The sequence below is a fragment of the Zonotrichia albicollis genome, chromosome 6 (genome assembly GCF_047830755.1).
Source record: "Zonotrichia albicollis isolate bZonAlb1 chromosome 6, bZonAlb1.hap1, whole genome shotgun sequence".
NCBI lineage: Eukaryota > Metazoa > Chordata > Aves > Passeriformes > Passerellidae > Zonotrichia > Zonotrichia albicollis.
In genome coordinates, this window is record NC_133824.1 from 25,961,875 (window position 1) to 25,977,565 (window position 15,691).

General features: G+C 36.0%; 1 protein-coding gene across 28 annotated transcripts in view; it reads left to right on the plus strand.

The window, feature by feature from the left end:
* Positions 1–15,691, plus strand: part of GPHN (gephyrin) — a 271,807-nt gene that overhangs the window by 185,294 nt on the left and 70,822 nt on the right. For 16 of the 28 annotated variants that reach the window (XM_074542808.1, XM_074542813.1, XM_074542812.1 and 13 more), the window contains one exon: positions 11,588–11,644. The exons of the other annotated variants lie outside the window; for them this stretch is intronic. In XM_074542808.1, coding sequence (XP_074398909.1) covers positions 11,588–11,644 — 57 coding nt within the window. The remainder of the gene's footprint in view (positions 1–11,587; positions 11,645–15,691) is intronic. 28 annotated transcript variants of the gene reach the window in all.

Below are 15,691 nucleotides of genomic sequence, written 5' to 3' on the forward strand. Positions count from 1 at the left end.
CAAAGTAGACTCATCAACAAGTCAACTCTGGAGAAGACAGACTGGGGTGAACTGCAGGCTGAACATTGGCTTTCAGTAGAATTACCTTTCTTTATTGAATATGTGTGCTTCAAGTAGTACTTTATTTATTCATACCTGGAGTCGGTATTAAATAGTATAGCAGCACCAAAATATAGTTCTCTTCCCTTAGTCATGCTGAGGAACTGTTTATTTTAGAGTAGCTGGGAATTACCTTCAGATCCAGAACATCCAGAACAATACTTGCAGTCACAGAATCAGCTACTCTTCAGACCTGTTATAGATTGAATCATACAAAGAAGCTCTAATGTGCAAAACTTCTCTACATTTGTATGTCTTAATTACTAGTTGACGTTTATTAAGCGACAGAATTTCATTCTTTTCCTGAGTCCAATGAAAAATTTCAAACAGGTCAGAAAAGGTTACTCAGTCTTTCCCTAGAAATACTTTTTCTTCTCAAATTGTAACCATTCTCTACATGTATTCCTTCAGAAGAGAACAATCTTTCAGTACATCCTGGCTCACATATATGCATTGCATGAGTTCTAGTCTCTGTATGCTAGCACTGCATCAGATTGTCAGTTCCTCCTTAAAATGTTCTTTTCAATTAACTTTGGGAGCAAGAGTTTTCATTTCTTAGTATGCTGTCTTCCAGGGCCAAATGTTATTTTCAAGTTCTGGTAACTTCAATTTGTCATTTCTTTGAGATAGGGAGAAGATGTGCATTCTTCTCACATTAGAAGCCTTACTGAGATCTTTTCAGTTCCTATCCAAAACAAATCTCCAGTTTGGATTTTGATGTAACACAAGATGAAGGTTTTAGGGTTTGTTTAATGGTTTGGTATTCTTTGACCAACAGCTATGTAGTTACATTTGATTTTATCCAGCGTCTTCAGTTAGAAATTACTGTGAATGCACCTCTACAGAATTGTTTTCAGGCTACATTTTCAGTATATCTAGTTCTGGTTTTGTCACTGATGCTTATCAAGTTTGTTGGCACCTGATAATCATTTTTGTCTTGCTGAAGATGGCATCAGAAAAATATTGGCTTCCCTTTTCCATTCAGTCTTTTTTCTTTGGAGCTCTTAGTTCCTATTACATATGTCAACTGACTAAATCATGTTTCTTCATGAAAAATGATTTCAATAAGAAAACTGTGCATCCTATAGGCTGAATTTTCATATAGTCTTATGTCTATAGGAATTTGGTTTTCTTTTGTTCCTCTTCTTTAGTGTCTTAGTCCATTCATACATTAATCTCATTTAAGTAACAGCTCAGCTTCTGTTCCTTCACTGACTCTTGACGTAATAAATAATCCACATCATTTATTGCTGTGTTCTTTTCTGATGAAAAAATCAGCAGTTTTTAAAATGTACCTGTGAGGATAAACAGCAATCTTCTTGTTGGTCCTTTTTTATGAAATTTAATGATGGTGTAACAAAGTTCAGTGCCAGATGTTATAGGAGAGATAGATGATGCTATTTTAGAACAAAAAGGGTTTTATTCAACCTTTCATATCTGCGTATTCAAAGGCTCAAAAATACCTGCATGCAGTAGTCTGTCCAGAATCCATACGTGTGTACCCAGCTGGTCTGGTCAGGATAGCTTGAAATGACAGAGAGGATGTGGAGCACCAGCTATGACCTTCTCTACAGCTTCTCTAGCATCCTTCTTATGCCAGTATCCTCTAAGTCAGGGTTGGATACATCTTTTATACTCCTTAGAACCTAACAGTAAAGGGGATATTTGTTTCTCCATCTGGTTCCACTTCTTGAATATGTTAGATTTTCTTGCCGTACTGTGTTCTCCTTATGAAAATGTGCTCTTTATCATTCTGATTTCATCTCAACAGCTCGACTCTGTTTTGGTCTGTAAATTATTTTAGGTTGTCTGATTTTACTGCTTGAGTATCCCCAGAAGCTACATGAAGTGCTGTGAACTAAATGAACTACCAATCTGCATGCCATCAACACTTTTATGTTCCCTCCAATATGCTTTCTGGTGCTTCCCCATCCATACATCTCCTTCCTTTTGTCTGCCACCCTTAATATATCTGTTAGACATTCAAGGAGGGTTCTTATGCTGGTCTATATTACCTTGCTATTGAAGCAAACATGTCACAGTTTGATATTGTATCATCCTTCTACAGTTTTGCATCATCATCATCATCATCTGCATTTCGTGCACGTGTGCTGGTTTTGGCTGGGGCAGGGCTGTTTGAGGCTACACAGCACTACAGCAAGCAGCAAAAACAGCCACTAAGGAGCACTAGACTAATACACAGTCAGGCAAGTGAGCCCCATGACAATCACAGGAGCCTGCTGATTATTAGTTGAATAGAAATAGCAGCTATAAATGCAATCTAGCACATGTCAATCAAATCTGTCATTATCTCAAATGTTTTGAGCTCCATGTATGGTGCCAAAAAGACTCTTGCAGTTTAACCACAGCTGGCAACCAAGCCTCCTGCAGCTGTTCGCTCTCTCCCCAACCAGTGGGATGGGGGAGAGAATCAGAAGAGTAAAAGTGAGAAAACTTGTCAGTTGAGACAAAGACAGTTTAATAGGGAAAGCAAAAGGAGACACAAGCAAAGCAACACAAGGAACTAATTCACTGCTTGCCATGGGCAGGCAGGTGTTCAGCCATACTGATGGGAGCAGAGCCCCATCACTTGTAACAGTTGTTTGGGAAGAAAATACATCATTCCAAATGTCCCCACCTTCCTTCTTCCCTCAGGCTTACATGCATGACCCCATATGGGGTGGGATATCCCTCTGGTTGGGGTCAGGTGTTCCAGCTGTGTCCCATCCCCAGTTTTTGTGCACCCCCAGCCCACTTGCTGGTGGGAAGGAACAGAAAAGGCTTTGATGATGTTGCAAGAACTGCACAGCAGAAGAAAAAGCATCCCTGTATTGTTGACTGTGTTTCCAGCACAAATCCAAAGCATAGACCTATGCCAGCTATTGTGAAAAACATTATCTGCACCCCAGCCAAAGCCAGCACAACAGGCAACTGAAGGTGGTCTAGCAGTAGGCAGTCGTGTTCCCAGGAGCCAAAACTGATATTTAGGCTAATAAAGCTCTTTCAAGGAATGTATACTCCAGTGATTAATGTATCATCTGCAGTAAAAGTTTGCTGGTTTCATCACAGGAGTAACATCAATCTGATGCAAGATTTGAGAGGGAAGCAAGAATCTGAAGCACAGATATTGCTTTTCTCATTATGTAAATATGCAATTCCCTTCAAGTGGTAGGCTCTTTAGCAAGTGCATTAATAGTTTCTGAAGCCCATTCTCACCATTGGAAAGGGTTGTAGGAAATAGAGGATTTAAGAGTAAATGGCACCTACTGGTTCTGTGATCTTAACTCTTATTTTCAGCAATATCTAATATTATTTAACATTATAATATGTGATACCATCAAAGATCAGCAAACTAAAAATAGTTTTTCCCTTCTGCACAGCTCTCTCAAGCCTTGTTTTATAATCTCACTATCTCATTGGTCAGTCTGTACTCAGTTGTCTTTTTGCCTTTTAACTCAAATAGGACTATCCTTGCTTGTATTCTTTCCTCAGCCAGACAAAAAGGATGTGTAAAAATTTTCAGATTTTATTTTCATTAATTAAGTCAAGTTCCTTCAGTTTTGTCCTTTAAAACAAACTCATTCCAAAGTCTTACATGCTGAAATTAATTGCCCTTAATTTGCTCACCAATTTAGTTTTATTTTTAAAGGCAAAACATAAATTATCTCTTTATAAGGGGCATTTATGAGTAGGGTAGAATTTGATTTCTTCAATTAATTTTCAACAGTACATTTATTTCTTTGAAAGGAAGGGAAGTGATTTTTTTCTATTTCTAATTGCTTCCACGCCATCATTGCACATTATTGGATATGAATTTCTGTAGGCATTTATTGATATTTACATTTACTGAAACCTTCATACAATTTAGTTTGTTGCTTTTTATTTAAATTAGCAATAGTAAAGTCTATATGGAAAAAGTCTATGAGAAAACAGAAATCCTTAAGGTGAGGCATTCAAAGCACTTACAGCTGGAACATATTTCTCTGTAATGCCTGTGTTGGAAATAGGGCCTCCCATTTGATTAACTCACAGTAGATTTATGAAAATCATTCTGTGAGAAACAGTAACAGGTTTGGCAAGACTTCAAACCAGCTGCTGGTGTTTTTTCAAATTGCAGTTTATTTCTTACAGCTCCTTTTTTTCTTTTATATATAGTTTTTCAAAACGTGAGGAGCATCTTTATCAAGGAGTTCTTAGGTGTTTGCATGGCAGTCCTTTGCAACACGGTGTTTGCTTTATGAAGTTTGCAGACAGCCTCATTGGACAATGGTGTCACTCAACAGCACTGTTAGTGTGGACAAAGATTGACCTTGGCCATTTACCAGGTTATTGTTAGTACTTAGCCACTTAAAGGTCATATTGTTTTAAGCTTCTGCTAAGTGAATTGCTCACCAGATCTTTCCACCTTAACTTAATCTTCTGATACTGTTCTCTCACTGCTTTAATTGTTTCCTGTGCCTTTAGTGGGTACACCCTTTTCCAATATCCTTACCAGCTCTTCCACTCCTCTGATTATTGAACTCCTCAGGATGTACAAATGTGAGGAAATACATGTGACAAGAGGTGTTTACACTCAGCCCTGTCTAGTCAAAAGGATAAAATGCAGGCTGTTACAGATATTTGAAAAGAAACCTTAAAGGTGCTTGTCCTCTTCCCTTTGAAGTCCCCATCTGTTTTCAGAAAGACTCCTTGTTACACTGAGCCCTAATGCAAATATCTCTCTTTTAATTTTGGTGCTAGAAGTGGTTAAAGAGAGCAGATATTTGCTTTATAACCCTACCAGAGAGCTGGTTTGCTTTACCTGTCCCATCATCAGGTCACTCCTAAGTGAGTTCATTGGTGCAACAGTTTTCTCCGTGACCATGAGGATATCTTTGATAGGAGCTAGCTTAGTGTCTGAAAGTGTTTCAAGGACAGCATCCACCACTGTACATGCTATAACCCTGTATCTGCTGCAGCTTTTAGAACTTAAGTTCAGCTCAGGACAGCAAGGCAAAATAGCACATTCAGAAGTGAATTGTCAGTTTGGAAAAGGTGTACAAAAAGAATACAGAACTTCACCACCCAGGACTAGAATGTTTTTATTTTTGCCTTAAATATGACCTTTCCTTCTTGCCAAGACAGATTTCTGATATAAGGAATAGGTTTGAAAAAGTCTACTGGAGCATGAGGTGTGAATTCTGCTTTCTTTTGTAGGGAAGCTAGAGAATCACTGAGGCTGCAGGCATAGGTGAGGAGCAAAATGTGCCAGCAGACAGTAAAAAAATGATAAAATGGGTCTGAAATGAGAGGATTGAAAATATTGAGGGGAAATTGAATGTAAAGGTCTAATATGGACCAAAGCAGTATTTGTGGCTCTTGAGTGATGGGAATGCAGGACTTAGAGTGTTTGAGGAAGAGTGGGAAGTAGCTTGGATGCAGCAATAGCATTATGAGAAAAGGAAGGGCTGTGGTCAGGAAGAAGTGTCTAAAAGGCAGCCCTGAGCTGGTAGAAGGATTTGCAAAACTTAGCTGTGTGACAGGAGAGTTGTCCAACTGTTCACTTTATAGTGACAGTAAGGACCAAGCTCTCATATGCCCCGATTTCTAGCTTGAATGAGATTTAGGACTTTAAGTCACTACAAATAGAGGTACACTATGTAATATTTATATTTATTGTAGTCTATCTTGCCCTGGCTGTGCATTTACCTATCAAATTTTTATTTCTCAGCGTTAAATTTCACTGAGGTCAATAGATATTTTTAAAGAATTGACAAATGTGGGTGTAAAATTATCAGTGTACAAAGTCTCTTGAGTAAGGACATGGTTACATTATCTTTGCCATTATGTGTGCTAACAGAGCATTCGATCTAGTGATGATACAAGTTTGAAAACAGTAAGAAAATTGCTGTACTTTTTACCACTGCTTGTTCCACCTGCACTGTGTTTATTCCTACATCTGCGCATGGAACAGTGTGAGTAGTAATGGCCATATGAAAAAAAAATTGTGGGTAATGTGAAAAAAAATTTGAGATGGTATGATCAATGAATGTTTTATTGGCATCCATTAGCATTCACATACATTACACTTTTGTTTAACATTAGGGTTTAATGTTATCAAGAAGTGCAGCAACCTTAATAAAACTTTTATGCCAAACTGTGGTATAATGCACAGACATGACATTGTTTATTGGTTGAGAATGTATGTCATTGTTAGAGGAGCCTGTATTCCCTTTGTTTGAAATATTCTCCATTTAAGAAGCCCCCTCTAATTGGTGTTTGTCTGCCATAAAACTGCAGAAGTAAAAATACTTTCAAGTGCAAATGTATTTTTTATGCATGGATGTAAAAGTTATACATAATGCATTTTTAAACTTAAATTGATTTGCTGCTGTATTAAAAATGTATTAAGCTCTTTGTTAGCAGTAGAAACTGCTCACTTGATGTAGAACATCGTTCTTGTCAGTGAAGAGAATTCAAGTTGAAGTTTGGATTTCTGTCAGAATTTTCCACTCTTGATTGGGCTAGTAAGGGTTGTAAATCATGCCACCTAGACCAGTATTGTATTATATAATATTTGGAAGTTGACAGTCACTGTGCCCACCATCAAAGTTGTTCAGAAGTAGTAAGTAATTGCTTCACTAATTAAAATTACTTCTTGCTAGGCATGGAATATTTACCATTTCTTTCTTTTTCTTCTTACTTGGATGTCACTGCCCTTCACTTCTTTTCAGTTTGTTGCATAGCTTGAACTCGATTAGCATTCTTTAGGGTCAGAAAATGCATTTTCCATCTTCCCAAGTTTTAATCTCCTTTGTATTCAGCTCCCTTATGTGATCTGGCCAATACATAAGACTTTTTTGTTCCTGGCCAACTGATGTGAAATCATTGCCAGCTAAGTTACTTTTGAGATATGTTTCTCTGTTAATATGAACTATGTGAGAACTTGGGAGAGATTTCAAGAACATTTATTTGGAACATAATGGTACAATAATATGCATAACGTAGCTTTTGTAGTTTCTCTTCATCAACTGGGCCTCCTTCTCTTGTTGAATGCACTTTATCAGCTGGAGAAATCTCCAAGCTTTTGATAACAAATTCCTGAGGCCCTCTAAAAATCCCTGTTCTTTATATGTTGTATTCTTTCAGAACTCCTTTATGTGGGGGCTGTTTGAATATATGCTGACTCATATTTAATTTCTCTTCTGTTATGGTTTTTATCCTCTTAATGCATTTATCTTTAGGATCATTTTCACATTTTTTTATACATCCACCTACCTTTTCACTGAATCACAAAACACCTCTTCAAGCTGGACTGGAGCTTATCCTATTGTTTTTCTTCTATATTTTCCTTGCTTAGTTGAATGGCCCTTGGGGGTAAAAAAAATAAAAGCAATTTCAGGCCATATTGTGAAATTCTGCTGAAGGAAATGAACCAAAGTAGGAGCATCACATGTGCAATTTTGTTGTGGATTTCCAAAACTGATCATCCTTTTCTCGGCATGATGCCCTGCCCTTTGAGATAAAACAGCAACTGGAAGCAAATAGTGGCAGGTAAAACTGAAAAAAACCCAAGGAAGGTCTTATTTTCTCATGGAATGTACAACTTCATAAAATATTTCGTAACAGCATGTGGACTCACATTGACAAATGTGATGCAAGCAAGTTTCAAGATTTGGTATTCAGTAGAGGATATTGACTCCATTGCACTGCACATTCCCTAAGGCAGCAAAAAGAGGCAATGGCTACAAACTGACAGGGACTGTGTTTGTGGAAGGAAACAGAAAATGCTTGTCATCACAAGTTGTCAGGGATATGTGGTATAACATACCTGCCAAAACATCTCTTTGCAGACTCCATGATGTTCCACACATAATAATAATGCTTTTATTGATTTGCCATTCATTTTTGATCTCTGCAGCAGTAATCAAGTGGGAGAACAGTTAGGTTTTTCTTATGTGTACAGCAAATAATCTGAACTTGATTTGCATGTTGTGTAGTATAATCTCTTACTTTTGATTATCGTAATTCCACCATTGCGTGCCTAGATCATTGAATAAGGTACTTGACATCTTTTTAAACTATTCCTGTAAAAAATTTCTATTGTGAGTTTTGCATTTGTTCAATTTCAGAATTAAGTAATTTAATCATATCAAAAAGATGATGTCATTATGAACAACTCATGTGCTGATTTTGGAAAAAAGTCTGACAGAGGTTTGGCTTTTTGGTGAATGTGGGTGGGAAAACACTTTTCTGAAAGACTTGGGTCCTGCAAAATTCCAGTTTCTTTGTTGGAATGTAAGCAGGGAAACTTTAGGGCTGCACAAATGGAATATATTATCAGAAAGGAGAAGGCGTCTAAGCTGGATAGTGTTAAATATTTGAGGCTATTTCTCCCCTTGTGGAACTCTTCCTTTCAATAAATCCAGCAAAGGCGGAGTCTCAGATTAGGTAATTGTTCAGAGCTGTTCTTCCTTTATGACAAGTATAAGCAATAGATTAGATCCATTAGATATGTATTTAAGGTTAGGTCTTCTAAATTCTGCTTTCTGGAGGAAATCAAGGATGAAGATAACAGGGTAATTTCTCATGTGCTCTATGAAGTAGAAGGTAGTGGAATAACGCTGAAACCATATGAGACTTATGCTTATGCATTTTCTCTTCTCTCATCTTCTAACAAATCCACCAACCATATTTGAGCATTCCTCTTTGCTCACTCTTTGGTTCTGGATTCCTTGTTTCTGAAGTTTTCTTTGACTGGCTTCCTATCTCATTCTGCTCCAACTGTAACTTCACCTTGTTCTTCAGATATAATGATAGAGATGGCTGTAGTTAATTTTTAGCTATTAACTCCTGCTGCTTATCCATTGTGAATAAGAAAGGGATGTAAATATAATGCATTTATGAGCTGTCAGTGCATTATACTCTCCTGGTTTCCTAAAACATTCCCCACACAGCACCCTTCTTCCTTCTTTACATTAAGTATCTTATTTGTCACCTTAGGATTTTCGGGTAATATTTTTGCCATGACTACTTGGTGTTGCTCCTGCCTCATCTTTTAATCCACTTATTTAATTTGTGTTGTGGTATAGACACTTTTGATTTTAATCACTTAGACACATTTTTCATCATAATCTTTTCTATTTACCAGTGTTCATCCATCATGGGGTTCTTGTGTTAGCTGAGTTTCTGAAAAACAAGGGATGCATAATCCATGCCATTTTCTGAATCATAACTTCTAGATCTTCCTACAGTTGACCAGAGAAAGATAAGGATGCACCTGAATTCCTTTTTGTGGTATTCGCCATGAAAAAGATATGGCTGTTTATTCCTGCTGTCCCTTGCCTTCTTGATAATATCCTATTTAACTCCCAGAACAGATGTGGTATTGTTTGTGCAATACCCATGTAATTCTCATTCATCCCTTGAGAAGCATTCAAGTTGCACTCTGCAATGTTCCTGCAGAAAACATGCTGTCATGTATATTAACTGTGCCAGGGATGTAAAGCAAGACTTAGACTGTCTCCTTGTCATTTATATATGCAAGCATTTAGAACTTCATTGCCCCCAGTGTGCACATTGTGTATGCATTTCTACATATATTTTGAAGAAAGACCAAATAATATTAGATATATGCACCTGTAATATCTCCAGTCCCATTTCTAACTGAATCTTAAACCTCCAGAACAACTTGAGCAGCCACAATTGGTGAGTAATGCAAGAAAAACTTTTTCCCTTAAGGGCAGTGCATATTGCTGTCACAACTTTTCCTCAAGTTTCTGTGTTGTGTATTACTTTTCTTAATGCCCTAGTTCCATGTCATTATGTGAGATTATAAGTGTTTATTTTTTCCTATCTCTCATTTTACAAACAAACCTAAATTTATTATTCATTTAAAAGTTTCTAATTGATAAAATGAATTGCAGTTCTTCTAGATTGTCTTATTATTGGGATGGTATTACCTAACCAGGATGTTGGGGAAGGCATCTTTGCTCTAACTCACAATGGTTTTTGTTCAGATGAGGATCTTTTTCCAAATTGAGGTGCTCTTTTTTTTTCCTCAATTAGGAAGCTAATATGTACTAATTCAGTTACAACTGCATATATTTTAATTGAATGTGTCTTCTAAAGGAGACATAATTTATTTAAGAATTGCTGTTTCTTCTTGGTCTGTATACTAGTATTGATTGGAGATTTTCCCATGATAGCAGTAGTGACAGTGTTTCACTTGAGAGTTCAAACTGGATGTGATTTTAATGCCATAAGACCAGGGAAGGAAAGCAAAAATTAACATAAATGTTTCCAGTGTATTTTGCTAATGGACATACTATCGGAATTAAATACTTAAATTGTTAACATATTGATTTCTTGAGAATCAAATACAAGTAGAAAAAACAAAACACTCAGTTGACTGTTTTTTGAAGAGGTATTTCTCTATTTTGTGTGGGTCAGGAAAAACCAAACAGGACAATTTAACTTGTGCCTTGCTAGTGTGCTCCAGAGAGCGCAAAGCACAGTTGAATTTCCATGGTTCATTCAATCTTTGGTTTCCTTGCTGAGATTTCTACAAGCCAGTTACTGCAATTTGAAAAGGTTCACCTCAGTTGTGTGGGATTTTGTTTTAGTTAAGATAATAAGAACTTTCAAGTTCAGTCTTGGCTGAGACTAGTAGGTTGTCACGAAAGTAATTTTTATTGTCTTCTTCCTCTCTGCTTCAAATGACACATGTTCACTTTAGTGGTAAAAGAGGTATATTTACCAGATTAAGAAATTCTGAAAATAACTTCTGCTGTAAATGAATGTTTTATTTTGCATGCTTCTATTTCTAAAAATATGAAGCCTTTTGAGCAGCTACCTCATTTGTTTCTTCCATCCTCTGCATCATCTAGGAAAAGCGATATATAATAAAGGAAAAGTGATCAGATAGGAGATGTTGGGGGTCATATACACAGATATTTAAATATTTTAAATAAAAATCTAATATTGGTCTGGCATTAAAATTTTCTGGTTGGGCAGCATAATTTTTAACTGGGAAATATGATAGCAGTGGCTAAAATCTCTAGGCCTGGGTCAATAGGAATCTGTATTGCATTCTGTCAGGTATCAGTCATGATACTTGCAGGCTCCCAGCTATAGCCTACTCTGCTCACATAATTTATAGAAGGTAGAGGGGGATTTTCTTCAGTTAGAGTTGTAGAATTTCATTATTCTTAATATCCAAATCAGATAAGTAACATGTATTTTTTCAAAAATGTTAGTGAATTCAGCATATAACAAATGTGCCAGATTGGTAATAAACTGAGAAAGAAGTGGTCAACAAAGCAAGTTTAAAATGCCATGATAAAGTGTCATTTATTCCAGAAATTAGTCTGTGTCTTTGTCCTCTAGAGGTGTCTCAGAGAGTCAAATTAATGTCTTGCATGTACTGCTAACTGATTGTGTGGAAATTTTTTTAAGTTCACTTTTTCTTTATTCTTCTGTCTTTTTTACCCATCTTCCTCCATTGTAGCAAATTAGACGGCCGGATGAAAGCAAAGGAGTTGCTAGTAGAGTTGGATCCCTCAAAGTAAATATGTTTCTAACATTTATTTTGCAAGTTTTCTTCTATAGCCTACACTTTTCCTTTTGAAGGGGGAGGTGTGGGGAGGGAGGGAAGGGGCTTTTCCATTTCTCACCATCACATCATTTTTATTTCAGTATTCTTATTGCTGTTGGGTCACATTTTGTTTGTTTCTGTGCTACACATAGAACAACCAATTGAAGGCAGGCTGCCAGTTAGGTAGCTTTGGGTGTCTCTAGAAGTGAGAAATAGTAACAACCTTTTTTAAGTGCCTGTAATTTGGTGATCATGATTAAACCACTTCTCTGATCTGCCTGTTACATAGAGAAGTGATTTACTCATCTTCAAACTACTGCTTCCCAACTTGAAACATAATTAAACTTTTATAGTGTTCACACTTTTTGCATTTAATACTGCAAAAGACCATTTCAAGAGAGTTGAATAGTTCAAATATATATATAGCCTTTAAATTAGAAAAAAAAATCAAAGTAGATAAAGATCAAATGAAAGATAGTCACAGGAGAGTAATAAGAATGGAGCCACTGTTTTGCTGATAGTATCTTCTGCCTTTTAACGTTTGTATAAACATACAGAAATATTTAGATTGCTTAACAGAACAGGCAGATATCTAAACTAGTACCCACCATACACAGTGTTACCCCCTGATGAATGATTTTGAACCAAGAGGCTGACCATATGCAGTCTAACCCATTTTGATCTCAAGTTGCCTCTATTTCAGTTATCCTGTTTTTCACTTTTTTCCTCCTTTGTTTCCTTTTAGCACTTTCTCAACCACTAATTATTTATTTTTTTCTTCTGTATTCTCCTTGCCTTTCCTCTCTTCTTGGTTTATGATCTTTTGTTTTGGTTTTGTATGTAAGTGTATTGCATTTGTTCCAGGACAAGCCATCCTCTCTGTTCTACACTGTTCTACAGCTGCTCTTTGTGAAAATGTTATTTCACTGAGCACAAAGAAGGGGAGGGAAAGGATTAATTATGCACCTCTTTCCGGTAATGCCTCTGTTTAAATTGATCTTAGCAGAGAAAAAGAAGCCAGTTGCTACTTGTTTATACAAGTTCTAGCTAGAGGCATCTGTAGCATTCCTCGCTGTGAGGCTTTATCTTTTCATCTTGTGTTTTGGGGAGATGTTTTAATTACAGTTAGATGAGAAGAGCAGTGTAATGAATGAGGCTCTGTTTCATGGGAAGACATTCAGGACCACTGAATTTACATGCATAAAAATACAAGACAGCCACAGTTTCTGTGCTGTTTTTGAAAATTATGATCATGATTGTAGTGACCATGCATTTTGAGGCATCAGTCATCACATACAGATCTAGATGCATAATGCATGCACTTTTGCAGAAGATGTAGCTTATTTAGATGGTGGGCTTCACCTGCTATTATGAAGACCTGCTGATAGCTCATTTTGGATTAAGATTTCTTTATGTGATTTAATGCCATGACTTAAAATATATATGTAGACAGAAAATCTTCCCTATAGAAAATGGGAAATCCTAACTGAGGATCCCAAACATGAAAATATTCATTTTACAGAAAAAAAATAAAATATTATATTTTAATAAAATAAAATGTATTTTATTAAATAAAATATTTTTCCATTAAAATTCTTTTTATGTAAATAAATTCTAGAACACAGGCTTACTAATAAATAAGCAAAAATAAAACCCTAACAATGTAGCAGAGATTCAGTAGCTTTATCGTTCCCTTGATTTTTTTTTTATCCTGTAGTAAAAAATAGCCATGTTAATCAAAGATACCTTGCTTTCAGATACCAAGTTGACTGAGCCTTGTATGTCTGTGTTGTTCAGAGCACTTTGATATCTTGAAATATTTTGGCAGAGGCAGTGAGAAATGGATTATGCGATGGTTTATTAAAAACAAAATAAAACAAAACACAAAAACAAAGAGCAAAAGAAAAATGAAGTAAAAACAACTGTGACAAGAGAGCAGGTTGCTTTTTCAATTCATTTTCTGATGTTTACATGTAGCTCCATGGAAAGCTGGAGGAGCTCAGAGATCACCCAGAAGGCAATGTCAAAGGATGCTCTCTCCGAGTATATGTATGATTTCACTCGGTGATCTCATTTTTTAAAAAACCTCTACTGGCTGGTAACACCAGATCTGATTGGTTTGTCCTCTCATCCTCATTCTTTTCCTTTTTCTCTCTATTTCTTCCTTTGTGTTTTCTTTCTTTTCTAGCTGGGGTTTCATTTCAATGTATGTGAGAAGCCTGACCTGATTGACAGAGTTTGTTGTAAAGAATATGCTACTGCATTTTAATGAGTGCTAATCAAACTGCTCGACTTCACAGAAACTAAAAAAAAAATCCCTTTCCAAAATCGAAGTTGCATATCTAAAAGTTTCCTGAATAGTAAACTTAGCAAGGAATAAAACAGATAGTATATTTATTCTTTAAAAGGCTTTCTGCCAGTGATAGTCTTACCTGAACCAAAAACTGTGGCTGATACAAGGTAACCCAAAAGCATATAGGTTCACATGTACCTCTGTCTTTGCCATTAATCTTTTTGGGTCCCTGTTTTACCTTACAAAATAGGTCAATATTTGGTTGAATGACAGCTATGCAAATTTTGTTGCTTGTTTTTTTTAGCAGAATAATGCAAAAAATTATGCAGCATGTTTCTTCTGTGTCACATTTGTTCTTTAATGAAAAAAGTTGTAAAAAAAGAATTAGGATCTAGTATATCAGTCATGACACCCTATAAAAGTCACCCAGTTTTCACAGAAATATTTAATAAAGCAAGTCAAATCCAATATAACAACACAGACAGCAACACCTCTTTTTTAGTAGTTCACCTCATAAATTAAGAATAGCTTTTCAGCAATTCTATATAGAAGTGTCTTTAAGCCATGTATTTTGCATAAAATGACAATTAGGAAAAAGTTTGTAGTAGAGTAAATGTGAAAGATAATAGCACTTTATCCCTTTGCACATCCATCCACTGAAGGGTCTCTCAGTAATTTCTTTGGATTCATGTCCTCTATGTCTTCCATACACTATGATTGTTGTCATCCTCAGAACTATCACTCTAATGCATAATCCAGTAAGGTTATACAGTGCAAGATAATTTTTGTAATGAAATTTTTTTTATAATTTTTGCCCCTTTTGGATGCTTTTGCATATACAGCTTTGTATCTGGAATACAGTTGATTACTGCTTATTGTCAAGTAGAAATTCTTGAGTTTATAATCTTTTGCAAGTCAAATACAAGGAAATTGAGCTGCTAATGTTTTGCAGTTTCCTGTAAAATGAAATTAATTAAAGGATATCTTTATCCTTTATCTGATATCTTTATCCTGTCAAATCTTTTAGGAATCAAGTTTTGGGGGGAAACTGTCATATTTTGGACTTGGTGATAACTCACAATCAAGACAAAGCAAGTTATTTTAAACTACTTTTTGTTAAATTCCTGATTTAGTACTTAAAAATAAATGTAAAGCCAGGAAAAAAGATGCCATGAAACATGGTACTACAAAAAATATGCTGTAATTATACATTATTTCACAGCATGTCACATGGGGAAAGATTTCAAACTAAAAGCTGTGACTGCATTAGCCATGGCAGCATGACAACATGAGTTGTCATGAAATTGTCCTGTTCCTCTGTGCCACTTCATCTGTTATTTCATTACCATATCCTCCATGATGGAAGTCAGTCAATTAGTAAGGAATGTAAGTAAGTAAATAAAGAAACATTCCATGTATTCTGCATGTGCCTCCTGAAACAAGCAGAACACATTGCTAAAATTTGCTGCTTTGTCACTGCTCCTCTGATTCATGCAGGAATAATGGATGTTTTAGATAAGAGCATTTTAAAAGACAATATACAAATGTCTGATCAAAGAGAAGAAATAGTGAACAATTGGAGAAAAAAAAAAGACGGATCAGTTAATAGTTAATTTTTTAAATAATTTTCATTTTTTCCTTACTGCTTTTGGAAAGGGTTTTAGATGTAGGTTTTTGATATTTCTACAATGTGGCAAAAGTATTGAATGGTGTGGGAGGGGGAG